Consider the following 27,812-nt stretch of genomic DNA (forward strand, 5'->3'; position numbering starts at 1 on the left):
TCAATTGAATAACTTTTATTTCCTAAATTTGACTTGAATGGAAAAAAGATTGTATATGAAATGCCTGAAAAATATTTATTACTAAACATTCAAAATGTGTAACCTGTTCTGAAAAAGACTCCTACACATACATATATATATATATATATATATATATATATATATAAAGACGAGAAATTACAATATTAAATACAAAATCAGTTCATGATCTATGTCTATTTACATAAATATACTTATCTGGATGAAAGTTGAATAGAATTGAAATTGACTCTTGTCAAGGTGGGTCTACTTGTATGGTCAACTCTAAAGACATCTTGAACAGAAGGACCTCTTCAGACTCAAAAGATTTGAACCATCCGTATTAAAGTCTGAATTGTGGAACAAGGTTTTCGTTGTTGAAACCTGGATCTGTAAGAAAAGACGTGTTCCAGTGAAGTAGCTTTCTACATTTATTTGAATGTATTCTGAGCATTTAAAAAAGTCCTCAGCGTTCGTAACAGATGCATTCAGGTGCTCATTGACTTGAGAAGTGCAAAATGTATTGATTTAGTGCAAGTCACCCCACTCCTGTTGTGGCCATTGTGTTGTATGTCTTCACATGACCCGTGTAATATGTCTAGCTAGGCGGCCGTACCTCCTGACTGCCTGTTCAAGCAAATGCAGGTCACTGCTCCACTTGGTCGGGTTGCAGGTAGTTGGCACAGTCTGTGATCTTCTTAAGGTGACTGGCGTTGAGGCTCTCCGAGCACATGGGGCATGCGGACTCTGTCTCCAGTAAACTAACCAGTGCAAAAAGACATTTACAGTACACACATTAATCAACTTGAGTATAATATTACAAAGGCAGGGCTTCTGTCTCTGACACATTGAGTACTGAGTACTTACACCAGAAACTCCGAGTGCAGCGCAGGAAAGTCACAGTGGGGGCACACGGTCCAGTCCTCCTTCACCATGTGGCGGCCCTGTGGACAGCACAGCACTGCTGAGACTCGGCACTTTCAATCTCTTTTTTAAATCGGATTTAAAAAAACAGTGTTGAAGTCTAAGAGATACTAGATAATATACCACTGGTTTACTGACTGTATTACTGCATAACCCAGTAAGCCTATAAAAAAATCCATGCATCCCAAAACCCAATTGAAATGCTATAGTAGACAGTCCAGCCTGACCGTGGATGAATGGAGTATTGAGCAGGGTGCCGTCTGCTGTGGGCAGTGTGACTGGTTTGTGCACTCACTGTGGCGATGCAGTAAGGCATGTTGTTCTTGCAGCCGGGGCACAGCAGCTCACACTCGGGGAGCTGAAAGCCGCAGTACGGGCAGGGTGACGTCTCCTCCTCCAGCTCCGAGGTGTCGGGGCGCCTGTGGGGGAACGCAACACTGTGACACAGGAGAACGGTTCCCTGGAAGAACCCAGAGTCCTTCCTTTTCATCTGGAACCATTACTACTCCAATTCCATGCCTCCCAGTAGCTGCCTGTCCTCGCTCTACTCATTGACATGGCAGTGGGATATCTTGTGTCCCCCTGCAACAGCCTGCAAGCCATTAGGGTCAGAAAATGTAAGAAAACCATTCATTCTACCTGTTGGTGAATGCTATAAGCTACACGGATTGGAGCTACCAGGGAACCAGTGAAGAGACCCTCATCGCAGTGTCCTCATTCCTCGGTTATAACAATTCTCCATCATAGTTTGAAAGCGGTTGATAAACCCCTCCTTACCGAACCATGGCTTCGATCTTCTTCTTGTACTTCCCGTCAATCTTGTTTCTGTACTCTGGCCTCATGAGCAGAGCCGCGAAGCTGAAGGAAGAGTTCTTCAGCCCGGCTCGGTGGCACTCGATCACGGCGGAGGTCAGGATGGGCACGATGTCTGACAGCAAAAAAACAACAATATGGGCTACTGACACAGCTGGGCAGACACAGAGGTGTATGACATGGTTTCAGCCTATGCTGTGGAATAAATGCCAGATAACTGATGAAATATACATTTTCTTTTCCTATTATAGCAGAAAAGGTGAAATTGTGTTTGTCAAACTGTTTCTTTACACACGCGAGTCGCCCTGGATGAAGGCGTCCTCACAATTCCACATTTACAGTGAAGCGATCAGACCTCGAGACAACACTCACGAGAGGGGAACTTGCTGATGTTGTTTGAGACTCGGATGAGCATTCGCGCCCCCTTCAGGTGGTCCCCCCTCTTGACGTGTATCTGGGAAAGAGGGAACAGTTGGTATGGTGTGCCGAGGTGCAGGGCAGCCATCACTGCAGTCGTAAACACTGGCCTGAACTGCTTGTTTTGTTGAGTCAGGACTGAGTTCGATTGTGTACTTACTATATTCAAACCTTGATGTAATTTTGAAAACATCACTGCAGGTGAATTAAAGGAGGTTTAAATCACTGTGACCGAAACACACTTTGACTTATCTGTTTAGGCTGAAATGTGGAAGTGAAAGATGGAGTCTAAGGCTCTGATTTAAAAGACTATCAGTTGGGAGGGGGAGTTTTCTGATTCAGGTAAAGTTTGTAATTTAAAGCCTGCTGGGCCTATTTGTCACTGTGTAGCATGATGGTGTTCATTCCAAAGAGAGGGGGGGGCTCATTTTCCTTGTGGAAATTGCTGTGCAGGAGAATTGCAAACACAAGACTATCAGCAAGAACCGTCTCCTGCCAAGATAAAGAGTCCATAAAATTAAACTCTGTAGGGAAATGACCAAAGATGTTCAAGAAATATTAACAGGGAAAAGTATAGATTTAAACAGCAACACGGTGGCAGAACACTGATTATTCCAACAGCCGGGTCATCTTCAGTATCCGTCAGGGTTCACACTAAACAAACCCAACAGCTCAAATTCATGGGGGGGTTGAACTGATAAAATGTGAGGCATACTAAAATATCCTACAAAAAAACAACAAAGGCAAGCTTACAGTCTTGTTTTAGCCTTTATTTCTTACTGGGGATAAACATTTGAACACAGTATATGAAAAAAATTAGCAGAATAGAAAACCTTAACTATTTTTCTGTGATGTATTACATGTAATGGTAGTGCCTGCAGTGAAACATTTCCAAGACAAATTACATATTTGTCAACGAAAGACATCCTTCTAAAAGGATGAGTGGGCAGAATGTTTGCAATGCACATTCAACAAAGAGCTCTGATATAAATCACACACTAAGAGAGCCTCATACCTTGACCAGTATATAGCTGTGCAGGATCATGAGGTTGGTGGCCATCTCAGAGGGGATTTTGATCTTCTGTGTCTGCAGTTCGGTGTACATGCTGAAGAGAACGTCGTGGGCGTTTCTGTAGTTCCCTGCAGCGTGAGACGTGAAGGCACTGAGCATGTGCAATAGTGTACAACAGGGAAAAACATGTGCAATAGCTAGGATTCACATATCTAATAACCATTAGGAAGTTGCAAGAATAGAGATAAAGGAAAAATGTATGATTTCATAGTGTAAAAGCTCGACTTAACTGATAATTTAGGTTGATAAGTTTCTTTTAGATTAATGTAATCGTTTCAATAGGCAAAATGTTGACTTCTATCATATTTTTTTCCCCTCCAAGAATTTAAAACTGATACCCATTTTAATTAATTTCCAATGGTTTTAAATAACAGATTTAGATTTAAGGAGCTGTTGAATATAAACACTAATGAAACACACTGTACCTGCAGACTGCTCCTCTCTGGCGATTATGATCGCAGTCCGGGCAGCTTCCCTGTACTGCTTCAGCGCCATGTACAAGCGGAATAGATACTTGGCATCCTGAAAATAGGTTAATGATACGTATTACGTCAAAATAAGATGTACGTTTTGGTCTAAGAAACAGGTGAACATTTACCATTGGTAAGCGATTCAACAACTTTAAAAGCCTAGAAGAAAAATCACAAAACAATTACAGTAAACGATAGTGTGAAAAGTACAGTCACCCGGTGCTGACTCTTTCACTCTTACTTGGTCTACTGGTCTAATCTAATGCAGGGGAGGTTTCGTTTAACCCTTGGGAGCCCAGTGTGACTTTTAGGGCAGTTATAGAGATCTGGTCAATTGGGTTTATGTATTTTTGTTTTACCGGTTAAATGTTTTGAAATATATACATCACACTGGGCTGTTGAGGGTTAAGCACTTTAGACAATGACAACTCCATAAGGCACACAAAGCCTAGCCCCAACTCTAGATTTAGAGGCTATGTTTCAGCTTGATATGGCATCCTCAGCTGCTACTTAACCTGACTGGGCAGCGCAACCCCACATGGACAACAGATGGCTGAGCAGAGGGCAGTCTGGGACGAGAGATGTGACGTAGACACACAGCTCCCACTGGTATTGTCCAGTCTAGTAGGTACTTGTATGGCAACAGGGCTTTGCTGCCACATTATGTACCAAGAGTCGCCTTGTTTACTATACCCTACGCGTAACTGATCCATTCCTGAGCACACAGGAACCCAGATAAGGTCATGCAAGTGGCACATCAGAGTTCATAAAGGCGGCCATTTCGAACCCTAACACTGCACTATAATACCCTGGATAGTAGGATTTAACCCTGTGAGATTTACAAAGCACTGAATGAGAAGGAAAGAAGCCTGCTGATATTTTATGAGCAGAGTCAAACCTTCTTTAAATATTAATTGAAGGGACTGTTATACAGTCAGATCAATGGGAGGTCTACACGACTTCCAGGATTAAATCTGCTTCATGGAAGGGGGAAGGGATGGCGACATTGTTCCTGATGCAGAGTTTAATAAGTCCATCAGTCTGTTGCAAATTGCTTGAATTGGGTAATTATCAACTATATTGCATATTGTCAGAAAAAAAAACAGGAAGCAGTAATATATTTCATGCATTAGAGATTAAAACACAAACACTCAGACACATTTTTTCAGAAGGCTATACAAATACCCTGTTTATCAGGTCGAGGCACTTTGCTTACAACTGAAGGATGTTCGGTTCTTTGCTAATAGTCACTGCTAGATGAGCGCAAACCCACAGAAAGACAACCAAATTATGCTTATGATGCAGCTACTCACAGAGAGAGACTAGGGACACACCACAGTGAAAGGTAGATGATAAGCACCAAGAGAAACAAATAAAACAAAGTCAAGTTCATGAAGACAGCAACAGAACAGAAACAAAACATGGTTTCAAAGCAAATGGGTCTTTATCCTTTATCAACAGAACTACGTGATGCATTGGGGACTGCAGGTATGTCTTTAGTGGATCGCAGGAATCAGAAGTGCTCAATCACTCTTCAGAGAAAGCGAATTCAACCAAGAGGCATTTGAAGAATTCAGCAAGTACAACATGAAGTAGTGTGGTATTTCTTTTAACAGCTGAGGAGTCTTCTCAAAGCGCAGCGCATAACACACTCCCGGACCACACAGTCTCAGGGCTCCTGATGACAAGCTGATGACACTTCTGTAAGACCTCATTTGCAGACAATGGGGTGAACTGTAATAGTATGTACCAAGTATCTTGTTATTTACTACAGTCTACCCAGCATTCATGGCACTCAGCCCATTTTGAGCTACAGCAGTTGGCACTCGCTGCTTTCGCACTTCTGAGTTGCGGGCATTTACCACCCATTTAATCCCTCTCTGCTGCAGGTTTAGATTGGCGATTGAGTTCTTTGCCGTTATACATTAATACATCTTTTGAAGCGATTTTAATATGAGGAACATAAGACAGGTGATAAGCAAAATCTTCAAAATAATTAAATGAGTCTGCATACCCAACAAAAGCAGCTTAGGGTTAGGGGGGAATTGAGCTGTGAAAGTCTGCTTGGACAGGACACAGTGACAGCATAAACCAGATCCCAAAGGGCATCATGCACTGGCATTTAACACCAGTAAGGCTACAGAGCTTACAGCAGGTCTTGTAGGGAATGGACATCATTACGAGGTAGTGAATCTGCTTTAATCTCGCTCAGTTACAGGGCTACACAAGGAAGAAGCACAAGCTCACGTCACAGAGGGTGTGGAGCATACCTTGGGCATCCCGTCACTCTCCCCCATCAGGTAATCAATCAGCTGATTGGTGAGAGCTTCATCCTTGGCTTGTCCAACCTGAGTAAAGAGAACAGTCAACATCATCATCAACACATCATGTACAGCTGCTTCTTATTTTGGTCCGTCTCAATACTGAGCTCTGGAATTACCTGACTTCAAAAGGACTGCCATACTGCGTTTCTATTCATTTTTTAATGGTACCCCGAAAAGAGTAGTGTAAGAGTGGCAGAGTGAATCTGTGCAAGTCTAAACGCACAGCCTTGTGGGTAAATATGATTGGGTTCCTCCCCATGCCAAAACAGCCTCAAGCGTGAGGGCTCCTTACAGTTTCTATGGCCATTTCGATCGCCAGGTTGTCGTCTGTATTGGGACATCTCAGGAAGTGTTTCAGGGCCTGCAATGAAAAAGAGGAACGATTTAAATGTGTTTAATAAAAAGGTGCACAGTACATTCCTGGGAATTCTTCTATTTCCACTCACTCTGGAATGCTGCCCACACAACTGGAAAAATTTCCCAGCTTGCAGGTGCTTTTTTTCCCCTTCAAAGTATAAGGCAATGCTCTGATAGTCTTCCATGGTGGCATCCGACCCTGGAACACAGCAGAAGTGTTGCTGAGCATGTGCTGTTGAGAACTGAATACAGATCACACACGTGAGACACTCCTGGGCTTAATGTTGAGAATGGAAAGTCTCACCAATGATATCCGCATACACCTCCATCTGACTGTGCTGCTGGGCCAGCTGGAAAGCCTCGTCATTGCACTTGGACATGACCAGAAACTGGATCGCCGAACCGTAGTCATTCAACCGCAGGAAAAATCTGTAGCAAATGGTGGAGAGTGTTTCAGGCTGGACAATATCAGATTCTAAGAAAGGCTTGAACAGTCATTGTGGCTTAAAGAGGGTTACCTGGCCACCATCTTGGCCCCGTCGATGGACTGTGTCTCCCTGACAACACGCACAGCTTCTTCTGGGTTGTTGAGGTTGTCCAGCTGAATGCGGATGACATTGTCCCAGTCCTTTGCGTTCTCGTAAGCCATGGCAGCCTCCTTGTATCTGGCCAAGACATTCACGTTAACAATGATGAGTAAAGAAAGCATGCTTGTGAAACCGAGTGATTCTCAAGAGGCGCTGACAAATCTGCATTCATCTGTGTTAGAGCAGATACTGTTGTTTATTTTCCCTCCACAAGTATTTTATGCAGTAATATGAAACACTTTGAGATAGCTGTAGGGCTTTGTGGGCATTACTTACTATTTGACCAGAACACCATAAATTACTTATCTCAAATAATTATGAACTGAAACCATTATCCTAGATGCACAGCATTGTTCAATAAAGTGAAGAACGCTATCACTGAAACATTGTAACAGCAAAGAGAAATCTCTCAAACAGGAAGTTACAGCTCCAACAATTTGGTCTCAGGGAAAGCAATCATATGCTCCACAGAATAAGAGTGGGGAGCGGATCACGGGTTTGAATCTGATTTTACTTTTATTGTTTTGCTCTGCTCAGACGATCATGCTTTGTTTGTGTGGCTTATACATTTCTTGTGGCTAGGGAAGTGTCTTGAGTTTGAGTTTTATGTGGTTAAACACATCCCAGCGAAAGAAAAGAAAGTCTTCAAATTAAAATACGATTAACCAACATCATCTACACACAGTATCCCTCAATAATAATTAATTGAAATTGAAAAAAAACAAATGGCGACAATGGCCAATTAAAAGCTTTAAGTTAAGCATTAATAAGAATATTACACCCCAATTTAAAAAGTCTGCAGCATGTCACTGCATTGATTTCCCACCACTTGCTCTTGCTAGAAAGTCCTGCAAATGTCATTCCCCTATCACTGGCTGCTGACGCACACTTTAGTGTGAAAGAGCCCCAGTCGTTACACTGGGGTCAATGACATTATGCTGAACCCAACTTCTTCTCAGCTCTTTTCACGGCTACTTTTATCCGGCTATACACAAGACAACAACAACAAAAAGCAATGAGAGAATACCCTCACCTTGCTATAACTGGCAGAGAAAAAAGGGGGCAAGCTTTTTTTTTCTCTCCTGTCAGCTGCACACTGAAGAAAATTAATTATCTTATTGCAAGTGAATTCAGTCCTAATGAGTTTCTCCTGCAAAAGCTGAACTGCTGACCGAGGGGTTAATGCAAGAGTATTTATCAGGATTCAGAGCAAAACAATAAATAAGTAAGAAAGAGGGTTTGTCATTGAAGGTGCAGACGCTCAGAGCTGTAGGGAGCAGGGTCATGCTTTCATCCATTGTGAGCTTCTGTTTAATGGCTAACTAGCGCCGAATGACCTCACGCAGATGAGGGTCAATTCCAAACTTCTGGATGGAGGTGAAAAGAAAGAAAAAAGCTGAGATGTGTGATTGCTTTGAGCCGGAGATCACAATTGCCTTTCACTTTTCATTGGGAGCAAAATGAAATAAACCTGTGCGGATCACTGGCTGGCCAGAGATTCTTCATCTTCAACAAGTCAAGACAGAGACTCCAGAACCTAACAAAGCCATTCCTGTCCTCGAATAGAGCGCCCGAGACAGTTACAGTCACGATGCACAGTCAGGACAGAAGGCAGGACACTAATAGTACTATGTTTTTGATTACACAACCTGCCTTCCGGCTAACCACATCTTTCAGAAGACTGTTAACACTGTATCGTTCTGCGTTTCTCTGAACTCGCTGTTCTCTGAAAACACTGCACAAATGGGGTACATTACATTTATATTTTCATTTCCAGTTACATGTACAATTAAGTTTTGCATGGTTACAATTTTGATGCTAAATGTGACATGCATAGTAATAGAAATCCAGTGTTTATGTATGTGCCATTCAGCTAAATTATTAAAACTTATTATGAAATTCTGAAAATACTGGTCACACACCCATTATTGAACTGGTACTTACATATGTCACATAGTTTGATTATACTTATGCATCTGCTAAGGTTAAACTATAATTATATTGTCGTTGCAATTACTTATAAATTATAGAAAAATGTAAAAATAAAATAAAAACATATATAGACAATTTTATAATCGTTTTTTTTTTTTAGATATAAGTAAGCAAAATAAGAGATAATTGCAGTGATGCAAAGAAATTCCAATACATGAATGCAGCTCCCTGATACCCCAGTCTACACAAATATAATGATTTGCTTTGCACCACTTTTGCTTTTATCTAATTTCAGTACGTACTGACAAAAATATTTGTAAACAAAATTCTATAGATGTTGTGGCTTACCGTAATGTTAAACTCATTTGCTTTGCATCGATTAACATAACCAATTTCTGCTCCGGTTGAGCTTCCAAGCTTTCCTTTCTAATGATATTTAATCAACATGGCCATCTGTCTCTGGGAAGGCTGTCCTGATAATAAATGTATCCTTCACCACTAGCTTTTTCAGTAGATTGGTAAAGGTAATTCAATGTTAATACAAACACTTTCGTCTAAAGTATGTGTAGGACAAGAGGCACACACAGGATGTAGTGCTGTAGCTGCGAAGGCACTGCCCGAATGTTTCAGTGTGGAAGTGGAAACTGAATGTGTATTTGTGACAAACCTGCCATCAGCCTCCTTAGCCTTTGCGTACTGTAGGTGGATCTTGGGGGAGGTCACGTGAGGCAGGAGTTCCCCCACTTTTGCCCTAAGACACAAAAGATACAGGTAACAGACACACAGCCATTAGTGTGATTAAGAAGACGGATAAAGACTTACTATTTTAGACCTTTTGTATGTTACAGAAATAAATGTATGATTTTTTAATGCAATTTTAACCTTAGTTACACAACAGTAATGCTATCAGGGAATGGTTAGCGTTGTGATGTAGTGTTTTTTAGCAGGAAGAAGCAGCAGTCTCCGGTGTTTCAGTCTGCTTAAAGGGATTGAGCCACCATTTATAATATCACGGTTTTATGCATCTTTAGGCGTTTTTATAGTGTATAAATAAGATGCATACCAGTCTTCCAGAAGGAGTCTATCCTACACACTGTGACACATAGTACTGTGCATTAGCCAACCCATACACACCACTGTAGGTGATCAAAGTGATTGCTGCAGATTGCCTTTTTATCTTTCTTTTTTTGAATGTGGGATTGCTTACTTGCAATCTCCCCTGTGGTTTAATCTCCTGTTTTGTTGGAGGTAACACAGAATAACACCGTCTTCGCTGTTTTTCCTGCAGCCATGGGCACAGTAGCACTGCATGTTGTATATGGAAACTATCATTACTATCAAGGAGTAAAACCATGAAACGCTAACACTGGATTGACTTCATTGTAATTTTTCCGCTATCCAGGTTGTTTGACTCGACACATCCAGACAAACTGAGAGCGAAAATGCTGAGGCTTGACATCCACCATTATTTGGTCAATTTTACATTTTTAAAAGTTGCTTATATGATAGACTTAATCTGGAAGAGTAGTATCTTACTTATACACCAATTAGCCATAACATTATGACCACTGACAGGTGAAGTGAACAACACTGATAATCTCGTTATCATGGCACCTGTCAGTGGGTGGGATATATTAGGCAGCAAGTGAACATTTTCTCCTCAAAGTTGATGTGTTAGAAGCAGGAAAAATGGGCAGCGTAAGGATCTGAGCGACTTTGACAAGGGCCAAATTGTGATGGCTAGACGACTGGGTCAGAGTATCTCCAAAACTGCAGCTCTTGTGGGGTGTTCCCGGTCTGCAGGGGTCAGTACCTATCAAAAGTGGTCCAAGAAAGGAAAAGAGGTGAACCAGCGACAGGGTCATGGGCGGCCAAGTCTCATTGATGCACATGGGGAGCGAAGGCTGGCCCGTGTGGTCCGATCCAACAGACGAGCTACTGTAGCTCAAATTGCTGAAAAAGTTAATGCTGGTTCTGATAGAAAGGTGTCAGAACACACAGTGCATGACAGTTTGTTGCGTAAGGGGCTGCTAACTAACGTCTTGGTGCCAGATACCACAGCACACCTTCAGAGGTCTAGTGGAGTCCATGCCTCGACGGGTCAGGGCTGTTTTGGCGGCAAAAGGGGGACCTACACAATATTAGGCAGGTGGTCATAATGTTATGGCTGATTGGTGTACATATAACAACACATTAAGACGCATAAAAGCTTGATTTTATAAATGGTGGGACTATCCCTTAATGGCTGAAAAAGTTCTACCTTTAAAGACACATTTTTAAATATCTGGATTTGTAATATTGACATTTGTGTTTATTTCCTCCTCAGAAGCACAAACAGCTATTCATCTGTAACTTGCTGGGAATGCATGCAAACTGATGTTTAAATAATACATCATAAGAAGTAATTTGATACTGGGCTGTATAAAACATATCAGTGTAAGCCTGGTAATGTAATCCTAGAACCACGGCTATAAATAACACTTATAATATTTGATTGTAGCAATGACGAATTAGCACAGAGACCCTGAAAGTCCCTGCAGTATCATATCCAGTGTCTTATGAGCTTGCTTGTCACAGATCATTTCTTACAACAATAATTATTACAAATTACGAACTTTTATCACTTGGGTAATTGCTCACTGAACACATCTCAATTAATCTCTGAGTCCAATTAATCACTTTTAGTTAGCTTCTCCCAAGCATCCAGAATAATATGTACTACACACACTATGTTAGATTATCATAGAGATCCATGGGCCCCAGTAATCTTACCAGTTCTTACAGCGGATGTAAACGGATGCGGCTTTGTCGTAGTACTGCCCCTTCTCATACAGCTGAGCAGCTTCTGAATATTGCTGGAAGAACAAGGGGAACGGGTCAGCGACTCACAACTTACACATTAAATTTACATACAATTACCCATTTATACAGCTGTTTTTTTACTGGGGCAATCTAGGTACATTACCTTGCTCAAGGGTACAAAAGCAGTGTCCCCCACCTGAGATTGAAACCACAATCCTCTGCTCAGGAGTCTAGAGCCCTCACCACTACCCAACACTGCTGCCCATTTAAAAGGTATCAAGGGGGATATCACAACACAGTGATATATAATGAACTTATGATTCCGTTTCATGAAAGAGGCTAGTTACTAGACAAATACTCTGTTGCTAGTTTTAAGACAATTGAAAAAGATTTTCAGTAGCCAGCACATCACAAGCTTCGCCTGGTCCCAGTCTGTACCTTCATGCTCTCCAGAATGGCCCCGCAGTCTTTCTTTAGCTGTCTGTTGGGGTGCTTGATGGCCTGGTTGGCCCCTCGGCGGATATCCCCCATTCTGATAGACATGCGGGCCACCCCAGCCAGGCAGGCTTCATCATGGTCCTGGTGCTGAAAGACCCCCCCCATTTATGTAACAACAGTACAGCTCCACCTTCCTCATACATCAAGACAATGCCACTGCAAGGCAACACAAGACTACTGTGAATCGTGACTGAAAGGAAGCACAAAAAGGCAAATATAAAATATGAATACGCCTTCAATAATATATCTAACGGCCTTTGTAAATAAATGCCTTAAAATTCACAGAGAACATGAACCGCACATCCAAGATGTTACTTTTCTAATTCATGGTTGGTAATCAACAGGGATTTTAATTTCAAGCTGCACATTCTCTGTGTGCAGTAAGACCTCTTACCTTATTATCACCGGTTATTCCCTTTTCATAATGAGCCAGCGCGTTCACATAGTCACCACTGAAAACACAAATAAAACAAATAAAATACAAGAGAGGGATGCATTATGTATTATTGTTTTATGGGGGAAAAAAAAAAGTCTTAATGTTTGATTCTGTACATAATTAAGTATTTCAGCAAAAGCTGAAGGAATGTGCTTTTCTTTCTGTGGGACAGTGGGTTAATGCATTAGATATTTATCATTTTCCTGATAGTTCTTCACTCGCTACAGGAGGGTCATTGTAAAGTAATTTCCCCCACGACGAAGGTTGAGCTTGGATTCCCATTTCTAACCAGATCAATGGAAGGCGAAGTCAGCTGAGTCTCGGATATTACACACACCTCTGGAAGGTTGTGGAGTTTGTATTTGAAAGTAGATTATTTTCACACCTCATGAACTGACCTCAGAGCTTAATTACTCTCAAGAGCACAACTAGTCCTATTCTTGATACACTGTTGTGGGCACTTTGCATAATGAATTAATAGACAGATATTGCTGAGAAAGTTTTCTAAACTCCCTCTGTTCATATGCAACATCCATCCATCCATCTTTGGAACCGCTTATCCTGGTGAGGGACACGGGGAAGCCAGAGCCGATCCTGGCAGGCATAGGGCGCAAGGCAGGGATACACCCAGGATGGGATGCCAGTCCATCGCTGGGCATATGCAACAGCAATGACAAAAAACCCCACCATACACTCTGCCTGGAGGAGCAGCAGAGAGGTAGGGAGAGCAGAGGCCTGAGATGACTACATACACAAACTCGAGATGGACGGCGTACTCCTTGGATATGAACGGGATCTGGGAAGGAGCCAGGCGTTTTGCCAGCTGGAGAGCACTGTCCCAGTGCTGCAGATCTCTCCTCATCTGCAACAACAACCACGGATTCATTAGATTACACCGTTCCAAATATTGATTTATTCATGAATGTATTTGTTATAGAAGTAAAAATTATGCAACGCAGAACAAACAGACATGTCCATGACATTTCCAATCTTATCAAAGGGATATGGATGCATTGATCTCTTCAAGGCATCTGAATTAACCACATGTGGCTGGATATTGATAAGACAGGTAGTGGATTCTAAATCAAGTGTAGTCTGTTTCCTCTGTGAGCCTTTGATGTGCACTTTTATGTGTATATTAAACTGAACGGACCTGTTGTACAGTATAAAATTATTATGGGGGAATAAAGTTAACTGTCACTGTAAAAAACAACAGTAAATAGTCAGGTACAGATTCACCAGGGTGTACCTCCAGTGCGGCTATTGGGCAAGAAGAAGACAGGTACAGATCCTGGGCCTGATTGAAGTCACTGGTGAACATGGCGAGATGTCCTGCAAGGAGGTTCTGATCTTCAATCCCCTGGGAAGGACAAAGAGCAGCACATGAGAAAACTTACATACAGGACACGTGGCACGATAAAGGCAATGGTTTAATCTGTATAGGCAAGTTAATGGAAAAACAGCAGGCTGGCTGTCTAGAGAAAGGTGCTATAGTCCAGCATTCAGTTTTGGGCTCAAGTTTAAAAAGTGCGGTAAAGGGTAAAGATGTTTGTGGGTCTGCCGAGTGGCTGGTCAAGTAACGGCCTTTGTTCGTAGAGGGCAGAAAGTCCCCTATGGCCTGGAGCCTTGTGGTTTAAATCCAGGCTGCATTAACAGATACACAGAAGGCAATGGATGGACAATGTTAATTTGGTGATAACACACGTGCTTAGCATTCTCTACCATTAAAAAACGTGATGACAATATGCCTGATTTGTTGGATTGTCACATCATATGTTACCTTTAAAAACCTAGATAAATAAGAAAGAGAGCATTTGGGAGGACTGTTTGAGTAACCTCAGCAGGGGACTGAAAACAGGTGCACCAGCAATGCATTAAAGATCCTTTTCAACCACCCCCCCGCTCCATGTAGCTGAGTAAAAGATGATGCGTACCTTCACCTCCTCCAGAGACATGACCATGCCCACGTTCTTGGTCATGCGGTACACTCGGATGGCCAGCTCCACCTCCATGTGGTGCAGACAGGCTCTGCCCAGCTCCGTCCAGGCTGAGGGCTCCTGCAGGACTCTACACAGCTCCCAGGCCTCCGTGAACCTGCGGAGAGAGACACACCACGATGTACACAGCCATGCAGCCGTCCAGGAGGAAGGACATTTACCGATGTAGGCTGCTCTGACATGCTTCTCAGCAAAAGGATATGAAGCTGCCAGGCAGGCACAGTGAGCAGTGCGGAGTTCAGGAGGCTGGCTTACCTCTTGAGCATGAGGGCCTGTGTGAGGGAGCGGCCAAGGTCACTGGTAGTGCCACCCTGGGGACTCTCCAGGAACATATGCGTGCTCAGGGTGATGCTGTTGGTTTTGCCACTCTGTGTTTGGCAGGTAAGCTCTCCATTGTACAGCAGCAGGGGCTTGTGGGAATATGGCAGCTTGGTGCCTCCAGCGAGGATCACTTTAGAACCTGCAGATAAAGACACAGGAAATCCTAAAACAGGTATAGAGCCTGGCAGTCAAATTTATTTGGGCTTTTAAAGGAGAACTCTACATCCCTCTTGTGTGTCTTTATTCAGTTTCTTAGTTTGCAGTCAGTTATTGGTGATCATCTTTTGCGAGCAACACTGTCATGGTCACTGCTTTAGAGTACAAAAAAAGAATGTAATAGATTTTATATACCGCATGTGGAACCATTAATTTATTTTCTACTGGGATCGGGATTTTCCATTTTAAAACCAGTCAGACAGCTTGCACCATCTCTGCCTCACCAAAGCATGACAGATGATGTTCCTATTAGTTTCAAAAGTAGCAAAACTATTTGGAAATCAACATTTTATGAAATATTGGAAATTCAAAACATAACCTTGATGTGTGTGTAAAGCACATTTTTCCTTCAGTAACATCATCACAGTCACTGTATACACTACCTTGGATTGTGTCCTTGTGGAAGACATATGTGTACACCTTATCATCATCATAGGCAATAAATACACCTTTGTCCATGGGCCAGTTTTCCCACAGAACTCCTTTGATGGTGGGTGAGAAATTGGGGATTTCAAACACGGTATCATTCACCTAAGATAAGAGACGACAGTGAACAATTAGATTAAAAACTAAACAGCTTTCCTTCTATCCAGGGACTTAAAAGGAGTTCCTCAACAGAATGAACAATGTAAAGAAGAGTCAGAAGTTTACTTTTTCTTTGTATTTTTGCAATTGCAATAAAACATTTAGTCTACAAAAAATTAAATCAACGAAAAAAGACGGAGGTATCTTACTGCGCAGAAGACAAAGCCATCACTCTTGTCATCGATGAAAACCAGCCTGGTTCCATTGGGGTCTGGGAAAATCTTCCTAACTCCCACTGTGTGCCGATACTCGTTGACATACTGCCAGTCTTCTATGTAAAAACAGTTAATGGCACCAGTCTGTGGGGAAACAAAGCAGTTTTACTACATGTTTTTATCTTTAAGAGCACTGAAAAGATCTTGATAGAAGCAACCCCTTTGAATGTTTGCAAAAGTAAACTTTCATTGCACTTTACCACACTTGAATAGTAAGTGACAGAGGTGACCGAGTGCAGGACTTACATCTGTTCCGTAAAAGAGGAAGTCTGCTGTCAGGGCGTGAGACAGGATGCGGCACTTGTCATCTCGTCCTGGGAAGAGGCGCGTCTGTCTGTCCTCCTGCGTCTCCTGGTCCTCGCTCTCTATCTGAAACACACTGCAGTCAACAGAGCGCAACTCCCTCAGAGGAACACTGCAGCCCTGCCGTCTGTACCCTGCTTTCTCAGGCACGTCACCACTTCTTAACAAACAAGATCTGGAATCCCTACTGCACTAGCATCCTAACACTGGGGAGTAACAGGGTCTTTCTACTCTTACAATTTATTACACTTTCCTCATTACTATACATACGGGGTATCTGTTTATGTGTGCCATGAGACTAGATACACAAGATTAAAAGCATACTGAAGAGAACATGAACAGGGGAGTATACAGAACTATCTTACTTATTTACTACCAAGATATGTCTGGATTATTTGTTTGTGGTTCCACCGTTAGGCTATATAATATATATATATATATATATATATATATATATATATATATACGCACACTCACACGTGAGCTTTGAAAGTAAATTCTTATGTAAATGTATATTTAATAAAAGCATCAGTATTGTTTTGCTACATTGCGTTTCTTGGCTCAAATACTACAGTTGCTTTTGATCAAAATCCATATTTTTAACACGCTTTCATTGCTAAGCACATTAAAGCAGAAAATTTATGTAGCACTGAACTGGGATTTAGGTACAATTTGAATTCCTCATCCTCTAGAGATGGATCTCTTAATATATCACAGAATTTCAAAGCTAAGTTACTGCAATAATTAATACAAGATAGGAATATCTAAGTCCCAGCAGTGCGATACAATGCTTAAAAGGACCGAAAAGAATAGTTAAGGAACATAATGCATCTTTTTTATCACATTCTTATTAAACATGCCTGAAGCATTTGGGCTTTACAAATGTATTGTGTCACTGTGTTAATGTATTTGAGTCATTCTCTGACCTTACGAATAGCTCTAAAGTCTAATAGATCATGTTTGTGGCAGAGATGTACCACTGGCCTGTACTGTCCTCTTCAATACATTTATTTTCAACCTCCAAAGTGGAGGTGATCAACAGAATGAGAGAAAGTTAGCCTTGAAACATTTACTGCAGAATAAATTAAAGTTATACAAATACTCTGAGTGACTTATTGTACTGAAAATATAACGCACATAATATTAAATACATTATTTATGGAAGAAGGGTTGTAATAATGCATTGAATCAGGAAGTATTTTACAGCATTAAAACTGACATCAAAATGGAAGTAATTTTGAATCTTACAATTTGTTTCACTATATGTTTTTTCCTGGTTTGTGTAATATAAATCTTAGGCAATGATATGTCAAAGGCTGTTGTACCCCTTCACTCTGGAAATAGGTGACCCTTAGACCCTCAGACTGACTTCCACACAGCACTCTTTTAAGAGAGAACATTGAACAAACTTTGAGGATGTGTGCACTGACCTCAGTGGCTTGATGATCCTGTCAGACCTACCGAGTTGAGATAAATCCCAGTACGTGATTGTGGTAGTTGTTTGTGAAAGTCTACAATACTGACAGGGATTCAATTGAATTGAATCTGTGATATGTCTGGCTGGTTAATCGGTTTATTGACAGCTTTCAGACATTACACTGAACTGTATAGCAGTTCTGTGATTTATTTACAGATTATTTCTTCTTACTTTTCCCTCCTAAAAACTGCATGCTTTCATCCTGTCACTGCTACCACCTGTTTAAAGCAAGTCCTTTGTGAACTTTTCTTGTGCAAGAGAAAAATAATATTGGCTGCAGATCTGGAGAGAGGTCATGCTTAAGTTTCCATAGATTAGAGACAACACTCAGAATGCATTCTTACCATATGCAGTTGTACCTTCCCCTCAAAAAGCGCTGCAGCGTAATCAGAGTTGAGATACATGCTGACTACTGTCCCGAGATACTCCGTATCTTTACGTTTTTCTACCCCTGTAGGCAAAACACATTTTATGAGAGGTACAGTTCTATAATGCCATGAACAGCAAAGGTCTCAAGATTCTGTACAGCTCCATGTTATATACACAATCTTTTAAGAATAATTACGTCTAACATGCTCTCATATTACGATCACTAGTAATAAATATAACTTTGTGCTCAACAATAGCAAGGAGCAGTGTGTAAAAACTCTGTGTCCCTGAACTGTCTCTCAGGGCAGCTGAAGGAAAGAAAACAATATGTTGATCAGTATAGGTAATTTACACAACCCAAACTGATGCTTGAGTGCAGGCTTTGAGAGGTCGTAACTTAGGCGTGTGAAGAGAATTTTAGAACTTCAGGAACTTCATTGAAGACATAGTGACTGAACTGAAAAGCAGCTTTCTTCTAAAACACTTTAATTACCTTTTTCTCCAAGAATATAAAACCAGGCACGGTTGTTCATTCCCACAGCGATGTGATAAGGGCCCACAGCAATAAAGTTAGGCTCCACCTCCACTGATACGGCGATGGCCGGCTCCTGAAGCCAGGGAGAAAAGGCAGAGAGAGGAAATACTGCTTCACACTTTGGATCAGAGTGTGAGCAACACAGAACCCAGAGACAAAATGTTTTAAGTGCCTTCATGGGTTTTCAGAACAGGCACTGTACCGAAGTAAATAACTTTCTTTGTTATTGGACAAAGATGGTGTAGACATTTTTTGGATCCACTCCCACCGAAGCTGCCACTCTCGTCTCCCCTCTTCCTTACCGATTTCATACAAGGTCAGCTGGAAAGTATTTACCGCTTGGGTAATAACCATCAATCTTGTCACTAGACACTAAAATCCATAACCCCAAGGTCTCTGAAAAGAGCAAAACACTACATTGTAACTCAACCACACAGACAAATTGCCTTAAAGCATCAGCACGTCGAGCCTTATTCTAGAGGGAGACGTGCAGACTATGAGACCTGCTCTGTCAATGCTGGAGATAAGAAGACAGCAGCAAAGTTCTCCTGTGTCTACCCAAGACAGTGCCCTTAAATAAGTCTGGAAGGCCCACTGGTGGCAGAGGGGTGTGTCTCATAGCTGACACGGCACATTGCTCTTACCCCTTCCACGTGATTGGCCACAGTGACCTCCAGTAAGGAGGTGAGATAGGCCAACCTTGTCCCACAGGTGTCTCCCAGGATGGGCAGCTTGGTCAGAAAAACATGGAGCGTCCCCCGCTGGGTGGAAACAGCAAGCAGCTGACCATCGTCCGTCCAGGACAGGTAATCCAAACCTGGTGGGGGAAAAAACAACAAAACAGCAACTTGCATAAATACCAGTGTTTGACATGATTGACAGTCATTCCACAGTCTGCATACAAACCTAAAAACAATCAACCTGGGTAGCAATTAAAATTAAAAATGCATTTTTCTGCATGCTTTGCTGACACAATGCAGTGTGCATATTAATTAGAACATCCCCATTGTCTCTGGAGTTAGAGTTTGGTTTGAATATGATATCAAAGCAAAAGGAAACATTCCAATAGGGGAAAAGCATGGTCTCATTTTATTTCTAAAATTAATATACAACAGAGTTAATTAAAACAGTAACAGGAAAGAAACACAGAAGCACAAATGGTAACATGATTATTTGTTTTTAGATGTTTTGTGTTGGCAATCTACCAAAAAAAATAATAATTCATGAGAATTAACTACAACAATATTCATATCCATATTATTCCATCCGAGAAGAAAGCAACTGTGAAGAATATCCTATTCCAAGAAGGTTACAGTCCTCATTCTCCACTGTGGAGAGCCTTCCCATTCTAGAGCCAGTGAATCCGAATGGGCACGTCCGCCACACTTTACCCATGGGGCAAAATCAAACCCAGTGTCCACAGAACAATCTTCAAATGATTGCTGACTTGTGTTTTAGTAAAATCATATCTGTGTGTGAAAAGCTATATAAATACTGTAAAAAATGATGCCGTTTAACTTACACTATTAACTGAGCTAGATGTCTTCAAATAAATTATAGTACCCAATTCATTTTTCTTATTAGAATAATTTAAACATAAAAAATAACCACTTGTTGTGGCTGTATATCTATTCCACTTGAAAATAAATTATAAAACGGAAGGTAATTTACAACCTTTTAAGTTTTTAAAGATCTGCAACAGTTGAGCACACTACAATGGATATTAAATTAAGGCACGGCATACTACAAAACATGGCTATAATTCTTGTCAGGCTGTTTTTTCTAAAGTGAAGTCTTTGTCTAGGGAAGGCCCTCTCTTTACTGCATGTAATTTGTTATCTACAAAGTGACACAGTAAAAGCACATAGGAGCCTCAACTAAATTCACCGAATGGGCTTTGTTCTCCAAAGCCATTACATCTGAGCGACAGCTAATAAAATATTACAACCAACTTCCTCCGTGACAAATGCAATTTAATATCCCTCCTCACAGAACACACTTTAAAATGTTAGGACTTACTGTAAAATTTATTAGCCATCTGTTAAAACTATACAGTGACCAGAGGGACAGACTCTCAAAATCAAGTGGGTTTCAAAAATTGAACTGAGGTTCTACCATATTAAGTTTTTCCCCCAAATGGTTTCTAAAATGGAAAAGGGAACAAAGAAAGATATCAGATTCTGTTACACTGTAAGCATTGAACTGTTCTTCCCAAATGCTTTTCCTAAGTGTAGTCTTGTCTCCCCTTTTGAACAACTCAAAACAATATCCTGTCATTCATAGTCCAAGATAATTTGTTATGATACTGCCTAAGACTTCAACATATAATTGATTATTGGCATGCTGGCAATCAAAAATCTAACTGCTTTGATAGAAACCCTCAAAGTCAGTGTGCGCATCTTCCTCATACACCCAAGGAAGTTAGGGGAACCACTTTCCCTGGCATTAAAAGTGTTCATATCCAAAACCAGATCCAGCAGGACTTTGCTGTATACTTTGGGAGTCGTTTTGAACAACATCTGATACACAGAACAGTCCTGAGGCTCAATACAGAAATAAGCACTGCTGAAGGCCTCCATTTTGAAATAGACTATGTGACTTCTTAAGAGGTATCTTAAAAACACCCATTCCGCCGTGCTGACAGCTCCACTGGTATGTGATAGGCTGTTCAAAGGCCTGTCATCTGTTTGTCTGATCAAAGGTAGGGAGGCCTCTGTAACTGCTCCTCACCGCGAGCCCGTTAAATCCGGGAGCGCCATCCCTGCCAATCATGCTTTCATCAGATTACCCACCTTTGGTTTCATCATCCAGGTTAATGATAGCGTACATTTCCTTAAGCTCTGATAGATCGTGGATTTTGATGCTGCAAGTTCAAAAGATACGGAAATGTATGTAAGCGACTCTGAATGAACAACCTTCATGCGGTTCTTTAATTAAGAGGTGGCAGGGTCAACTTAAAAGAACCCTGTGCTCATCCACAAGCGGGAACACTGAAGATAGCCAAGCTTGTCTGACATTTGTGCTACAGACACATAAACAGATCATTTAAGCATTTATTTTCAATATTATTTTAAATGCCAATGAGTTTGGAATAAAAGTGAATACCTTATGTGCGTTATGTTTGAAAATATAATCCACAGCTGTCTGAACTTCTCAGTGATCTCACTTTCTGATAGAAAAAGCTGGCCATAACAACAATACAAATTACTTTAGTATTTTCTATTGTGACTTGTGTTGTATGCATTATAACATTATAGTGAACAGCCTTGGTAGCAGATATCCCATACGCCAAGTGCTGAGCAAACCCTGTCACCCCTCACCAGCTGTCTCCACAGGAGGCGGCCTTGTTGAGTGACTGGGAGATGGCGATGCTGGTCAGACTGTCGTTGTGATTGTGCGCCTGGAAGAGCTCTTGACCAATCTCACGGATGTGTGTGGAAATCACCACAAAGTAGCCCTGGGAAAAGCCAATCATAATGTACCCGTCCCCATACCTGCAAAACGAAAAACAACAAAAAAAAACAACTTCGATCTTGCTTCCTTAATATCCAAGTTTTACAGTAGTCACTTATTATCCCAGCATCACCCCACTGGTTGGTAGTTTATGCAAGAGCCCGCAGCTCATACAATCTGAAATGGAGAAATGGATCACCCTGCTATGCTATACCCTTATGTTTTCACTGAAGCAATTTGGCAATATGCTGCAGCTGTGCGTACCCTTATAATAATATAAAGACATGATCGACATCCGTAAAGGCATTACCATCGATAAGCAATTATGGTGCCGTAGCGCTGCTGGAAGGCCAGTTCAATAGGGTTATCAGGATCGTTGAGGTTGAAGAGAAACAAGGTCTTCTTCCCAACCACCACGCTGGCCTAGAAACAGAAAAGAACAGGACTCTTGAGTCATGAAGAGGGTGAGACACAAATGGACGCTGTGCTGTGCTTCGGCGAGAGCTGGAGAGACCCTCACCGTGCTCTCACCCACGGTGGCACGCTCATCCGTCTTCATCACAGAGAATTGGATGTCGCCGGGCTCCGCGCGGACTGTGGTCTAGAAACAGGAAAAACAGGACATGCCCTGAGTACCGCGCCAACAACAATCACTCATCCATTTTTCTTTCGTCAGATTTACTTTGTTTTCTCTCGCTTCTGTCATATAATCTAAAACACATCACTGGGAAACTTACGTACCAATAATAATGTTAGTCATTTCACACACGCCAATGACTTTCACATAATTAAAAATGTCACTGTCTGTATTGAATTTTCAGCATAGTAATAATAATCCCACAGTCCCACCACTAACTGTAACACTTCTGTAGTGCCTTTTGTCAACAGCAAGGATCCCAGAGCATGGCACAACAGTCATACTTTGAACAGTCTGAAGAGGGCAGTACTGGAAACTTACCGTCTCCAAAATGTAGCTGAAGACCAGATTTTATAATGAGTTTGGAATTTTGCCATTCTACCATGGGATTATGAGACCATTTATGTATGCAGCAGGTACTGGAATAAGCAGCACAACATTTGCGTTGTGGTTAACTTTCCTCTGCAATTGCAGGTAAATTGACAAATCCCACCAGGTCAGACTCGACTGTGGTCCCGGATTAGAGGAGCTCATAAGTGTGTATTTGAAGGAATGAGATGAGCACCTGTCTGATGGTGTCTCCTTCGTGGTTGCTGACAGTCACAGTCTTATCTTCGCTGCCCAGAGCCAGCAGGTTTTGGGAGCTCCAGCAGCCACAGGTAATCCTCTTTGTGTGCTTCCCTGAAAAGAAAAGGAACATTTACCGGCCTCATGTTCTCTCTCAGCTGGAGACGTCACTACTAAACTGACACATCCTAGCCTGTTATGAATCAGAAATACAAAAACAAAAAAAACACTATTAACAATACCTCTACTGATGCAAATACGGGGTTTGTAACTAAACTATGCAACATACATCCTTTTTGCAGAAATAATGTTTGTCACTAACAAGTAAAGAATCAGCGTTAAATGGTCATACCACTATAACAAGACAATGTGCATATCGCAAAAAAAAAAGAAAACATGAATTAGGGAACAAATCAGGATACCGAGAACTGGAATCTTGCGTGAGGTTTGTTGGTTATAGATGAGCAGGTTCCCCTTCCCTGTCCCCACAGCCAGTAAACTCCCCACTTTGGACCAGAGAATGAAGGACATCTGGTCCCTGCAAAGATGGAAGACCAGCAGGAGTGAAAGCTCAAGAGCCAGCCATCCACAGAGAACACAGCCCCATTGCCGTTTCTCTACTCTACATTTCCCTCGTTCACTATAGGACAAGGCTTTTATATACATGAGAAAGAAACAACACCGTTTTGACCTAGGGGATCATACAGATATAATAACAGGTACTTTACACTAAATTAGGCCTGCAGACACTCAGAATATCACTGTGTGCCGTTGTGTAATGAATATGGAGAGTGGTAACTTATTTTAAGATACTTTTTAGCTCTATGTGTAACATACATTTGATTGTGCCTTGACTATATTGAGAGTAGAGCATATGTTTTTTGTTTCTTTGCAATCTTGACCCATAGTGGGGCTCTACTCATTGGCTGTGAGCTTCACCTCATGCCACTGTCCAGCTGGCTGGTCTTGTTCGTGTTGGCGTCCCACAAGTAAATAGAGCTGGATTTGTCTGCAAGCACTGCCAAGATGTCTCCATCTTTATCCCAGTCCATTGCCACACACTTGCTAAATAATGAGCAGAGAGGAAAGAAAATCAGTCCTTGTTTGTGCCCAGATTTATCATTATTTATATATTCGTTAATATAACTTGGTTTTCGAGGCACAATAAAACCAAAATATGGAAAGAGTAATTCCAATACAGAAAGGACTAAGCAACTAATTTAGTTAGAGACGCTCCTTGGATTATGAATGGACAATGTTTTTTATTTGTTTGTTTTTTTAATCCCTACATGGCTCCATATTTAAGCATATTTTCATTCTGAATTTATCATTTAAAATTCAATATCCATAAGTAATTTTAAATTAAGAAAGACCTACATAGCACATTAAAGGCTGCATTATCATTGTTTTGTAGTGTAGAAAGATTCTACTGTAAAATATGATATCTTTAGGATACCAATGATGGCATGTATAAATATGAGACAGTAGAGCCATCTCTCTGAGAAGGTCTATGTATTGTTCATTATTTAAACAGTCTAGCTTTCACATCAAAGATTGCTTCCCCCCTGAAATTATTAATATTTCATTTATATCTATGCCTTTTCAATTAATGGTAATTTTTCAGACATTAAATATGCCATTGTATATTCTACACCCAACATTTCATATTAATGGGCTACCTGCAGACTTTATACCTTTATATTTACCTAAATGACGATGCACAATATGGCAGTCTAGGTGTAAATAATGAGTTGAAAAAAATGCCAAGATAATAATTATGTGACCTTCATAACAGTCATTGAAATTGAGAATAATTTTCAGGAAAATACTAACCCTGGCAGGTTGATTTCATTCTTCTTTTGGCCATGGCGATCAAATATTTTTACTGTTTGGTCAATGCTTCAGAACAAGAACAAAAACAAAACAGTTATTCTTAACACAATAAACAGTTCTGGGCATCTTAATAATTGAGAAGTGAAGTGCTATTAATTGCAATCCAGTAAATAAATAAGATAATACATTCTTAACTGTGAGAAACAATAAGGTGATTCCATGAAGAAGTGGATTTTCAAGTTACAATTTCATAATACCGTGCTCTACAATTGCTCTATATTTGGGTGCTGCAATAAATCAAATTATAGGATCTATAGTTGTTTTTGTGCGATAGTGTGATGAACATCATATTTTCAGGTGAATTCACTAAAAGTGCATCTTTAGATCAAAAATGTTAATTGTATTATTTTGAGGGCCATTATGAAATGTTAGGTTAAAATTACTTGGGTGAATAATAATAATAATAATAATAATATGTAAGTATGTATTTATTGCAAAGAAAAGAAAAACACTTCTGAGTGTAGCAATACAACACATGTGAAATCATCCACAATAATTGTGTTACAGGAGAAAATGTTGGATAACAAGCCTAAATGCAACAGGTGAGACTCCCTTGTACCCCTGCCATCTCACTCCAACCATGGAGACTGGTAGCAATTTGTCAAACCCTTTAGTCAGTGAATGACCGTACATACCCAGCAACAGCGAGGTAATTCCCCAAAGTTTTCTGCCACTTGTAGTGCAAGCCCAGCCCCTGCCACGCCTTCTCCGAGAGTGTGAAAACACGCTGGGAGAGAAAATATGAAACCCACAATATGTTTATAACATGTTATATTAATACTATTGCACTGTTATTTACAGCCGCACTACAGGAATTAAATAGATTATTCATAACCATGGGTTCCCAACCCTGGTTCTGGAGGAGCCCCTACCCTGCTGGTTTTTGTTCCAATTGAGCTCTCAATTTCTTAATTGAACCTTCATTGAAGTAACAATCTGCTAAGATTTGACCTTTTAAATTGTGTAATAAAAGAGATGGTTACTTAATAAGTTATTTATTGATCCTCACCTACTGCTGTCTCGACCACACTGCACTGCAAGCTACCTTCAGTCCCTCGTCTCCCCATACATCCCCTCCAGACCACTGCGCTCCTGCAGTGCAAGATGACTAACTCTGCCTCCTCTCCACTCTCCCTCCTCCAGAGCAGCTCCTTCTCATCCCTGAACCCTAAGTGGTGGAACGACCTGCCCACCGAAGTCAAAACAGCAGAGTCCTTGACCTCCTTCCAGCGCTTACTTAAGACACACCTTTTCAGACAGTTCTTGTAATTTTGTCATTTACTCTCCTGTAAGGTTCCACTTTACAACGTTTTATCATACTACTTGCCTTGCGTTACTTGTACTCGTATTGTTACTTGATTTCCCCTGTGCTCCCTTTCCCGTGGCCCTTCACTGTGACCCAGCATCTTGTCTGCACTCAGCTTTTACAATCCAGAATGTAAGACCTCATATATTGTATACACTTGTGTAAATTGGAATTTGTAAAATGTATAATGCTTTGAATTGGACTGTAATATGTAAATTTGTTTTATGCCTTGAACTGCACTGTATTTTTGCACTTTGTATTGCGCTTATATTTTGTAAGTCGCCCTAGATAAGGGAGTCTGCTAAGGAATAAATAATAATAGAAAATAATGTATACAATTCGGTACTAAAAAAATCCTACTATTTAAAATAATTCAAATGCTCTGATTCAGGAAATTATTAGTTCAATTAAGGATAGGGGGTCCTCCAGGACCAGGACTGGGTTTATAACATGGGAATATTTATTAGCACCTTCTTCATGTTTCTGTCATGTCATTATTTTAGAAGGGATTTTTATGATCTCTGCTTAGACTAAACGGATATAGTTATTATTAGACAGTATCATGCGACTTAGAGTGTTATACTTCAGTGACAGTAATACTAATTGTCACATATTATAATACAATTATTTAATGTAATGGCGCGAATCGCTACAATGAAGACAAGATGGGAAATAAATACAAAATCAGAACTATGTTGGGACAACAGCAACCAGTTTTCAATAAATTAACAACTGTTGCGCATTGCATTTTTACTTGAGTTGCGATGGGAAACTAAAACCACATGATACAGCCTAAGGATAGGTCTGTGTTACGGAAATATTTGAAAGTGAACACGTCAAAACATAATTACGGCTTGATTTGTATTTATTAGCTAATGCTGCAATGAAGACGTAAAGTTAACCTAGTTTTGTTGCCTTAACTTCTCTGTTGACAGATAAAAACGTAGCTTCGTGCAACATATCTGTCCGTATAAATGTAACTACAAACTACAAGAACAATTTACCTTCATAATGTTATTTTCTGAACCGTTGAAGAAGCTTCACCATTGCAGTTTGTATATCTCCCAGAATGCACCACTGCACCGCGTCCGCAGCACCCATAGCGACCTCGCAGAAGCAGCCAATCAAGAGACAACCTGCGGCGCGAAAGGCATTCTGGGAAACGAAGTTTTATCGATTCAGTCCTAAATCAGTTCATACTAAGGGGCTGCATTTATAGTAGTATCAGTATTAGCCGTTTTAAACATGCCTTTTCATTTAATACAAATTTAGATTATTATTATTATTA

At 40.8% G+C, this 27,812-nt stretch overlaps 1 protein-coding gene across 1 annotated transcript; it reads right to left on the reverse strand.

Annotated features, from left to right (window-relative positions):
- On the reverse strand, nt 1-27,588 carry wdr19 (WD repeat domain 19). The gene is made up of 37 exons (XM_066720530.1): nt 27,529-27,588; nt 25,854-25,945; nt 25,159-25,224; nt 24,265-24,390; nt 23,748-23,863; nt 23,324-23,439; nt 22,642-22,722; nt 22,432-22,544; nt 21,989-22,162; nt 21,461-21,531; nt 19,313-19,485; nt 18,627-18,741; nt 18,109-18,215; nt 16,231-16,353; nt 15,919-16,068; nt 15,568-15,715; nt 14,903-15,107; nt 14,585-14,744; nt 13,900-14,010; nt 13,403-13,512; nt 12,609-12,666; nt 12,155-12,301; nt 11,687-11,769; nt 9,582-9,665; nt 6,914-7,060; nt 6,700-6,824; nt 6,485-6,594; nt 6,331-6,399; nt 5,985-6,062; nt 3,670-3,766; nt 3,188-3,312; nt 2,128-2,209; nt 1,720-1,870; nt 1,238-1,361; nt 886-962; nt 635-779; nt 1-408 (listed from the first exon to the last, which is right to left on the reverse strand). The coding sequence occupies exons 1-36, from the start codon at nt 27,532-27,534 to the stop codon at nt 665-667; spliced, it is 4,035 nt and encodes a 1,344-aa protein (XP_066576627.1). The 5' UTR covers nt 27,535-27,588; the 3' UTR covers nt 1-408; nt 635-664.
- Between the last annotated feature and the right edge of the window lie 224 nt (nt 27,589-27,812).

Source organism: Amia ocellicauda, chromosome 13, assembly GCF_036373705.1.
Source record: "Amia ocellicauda isolate fAmiCal2 chromosome 13, fAmiCal2.hap1, whole genome shotgun sequence".
NCBI classification, from domain to species: Eukaryota; Metazoa; Chordata; class Actinopteri; order Amiiformes; family Amiidae; genus Amia; species Amia ocellicauda.

Bases quoted from the DNA above. Each gene is read 5' to 3' on its own strand.
- wdr19 (XM_066720530.1), bottom strand. The intron at 14,745-14,902 runs GTAAGCCAGCCT...CTCTCTCCGCAG, and splicing joins CAGGCCCTCATGCTCAAGAG to GTTCACGGAGGCCTGGGAGC. The intron at 6,400-6,484 runs GTGAGTGGAAAT...TTTTCATTGCAG, and splicing joins TGTGTGGGCAGCATTCCAGA to GCCCTGAAACACTTCCTGAG.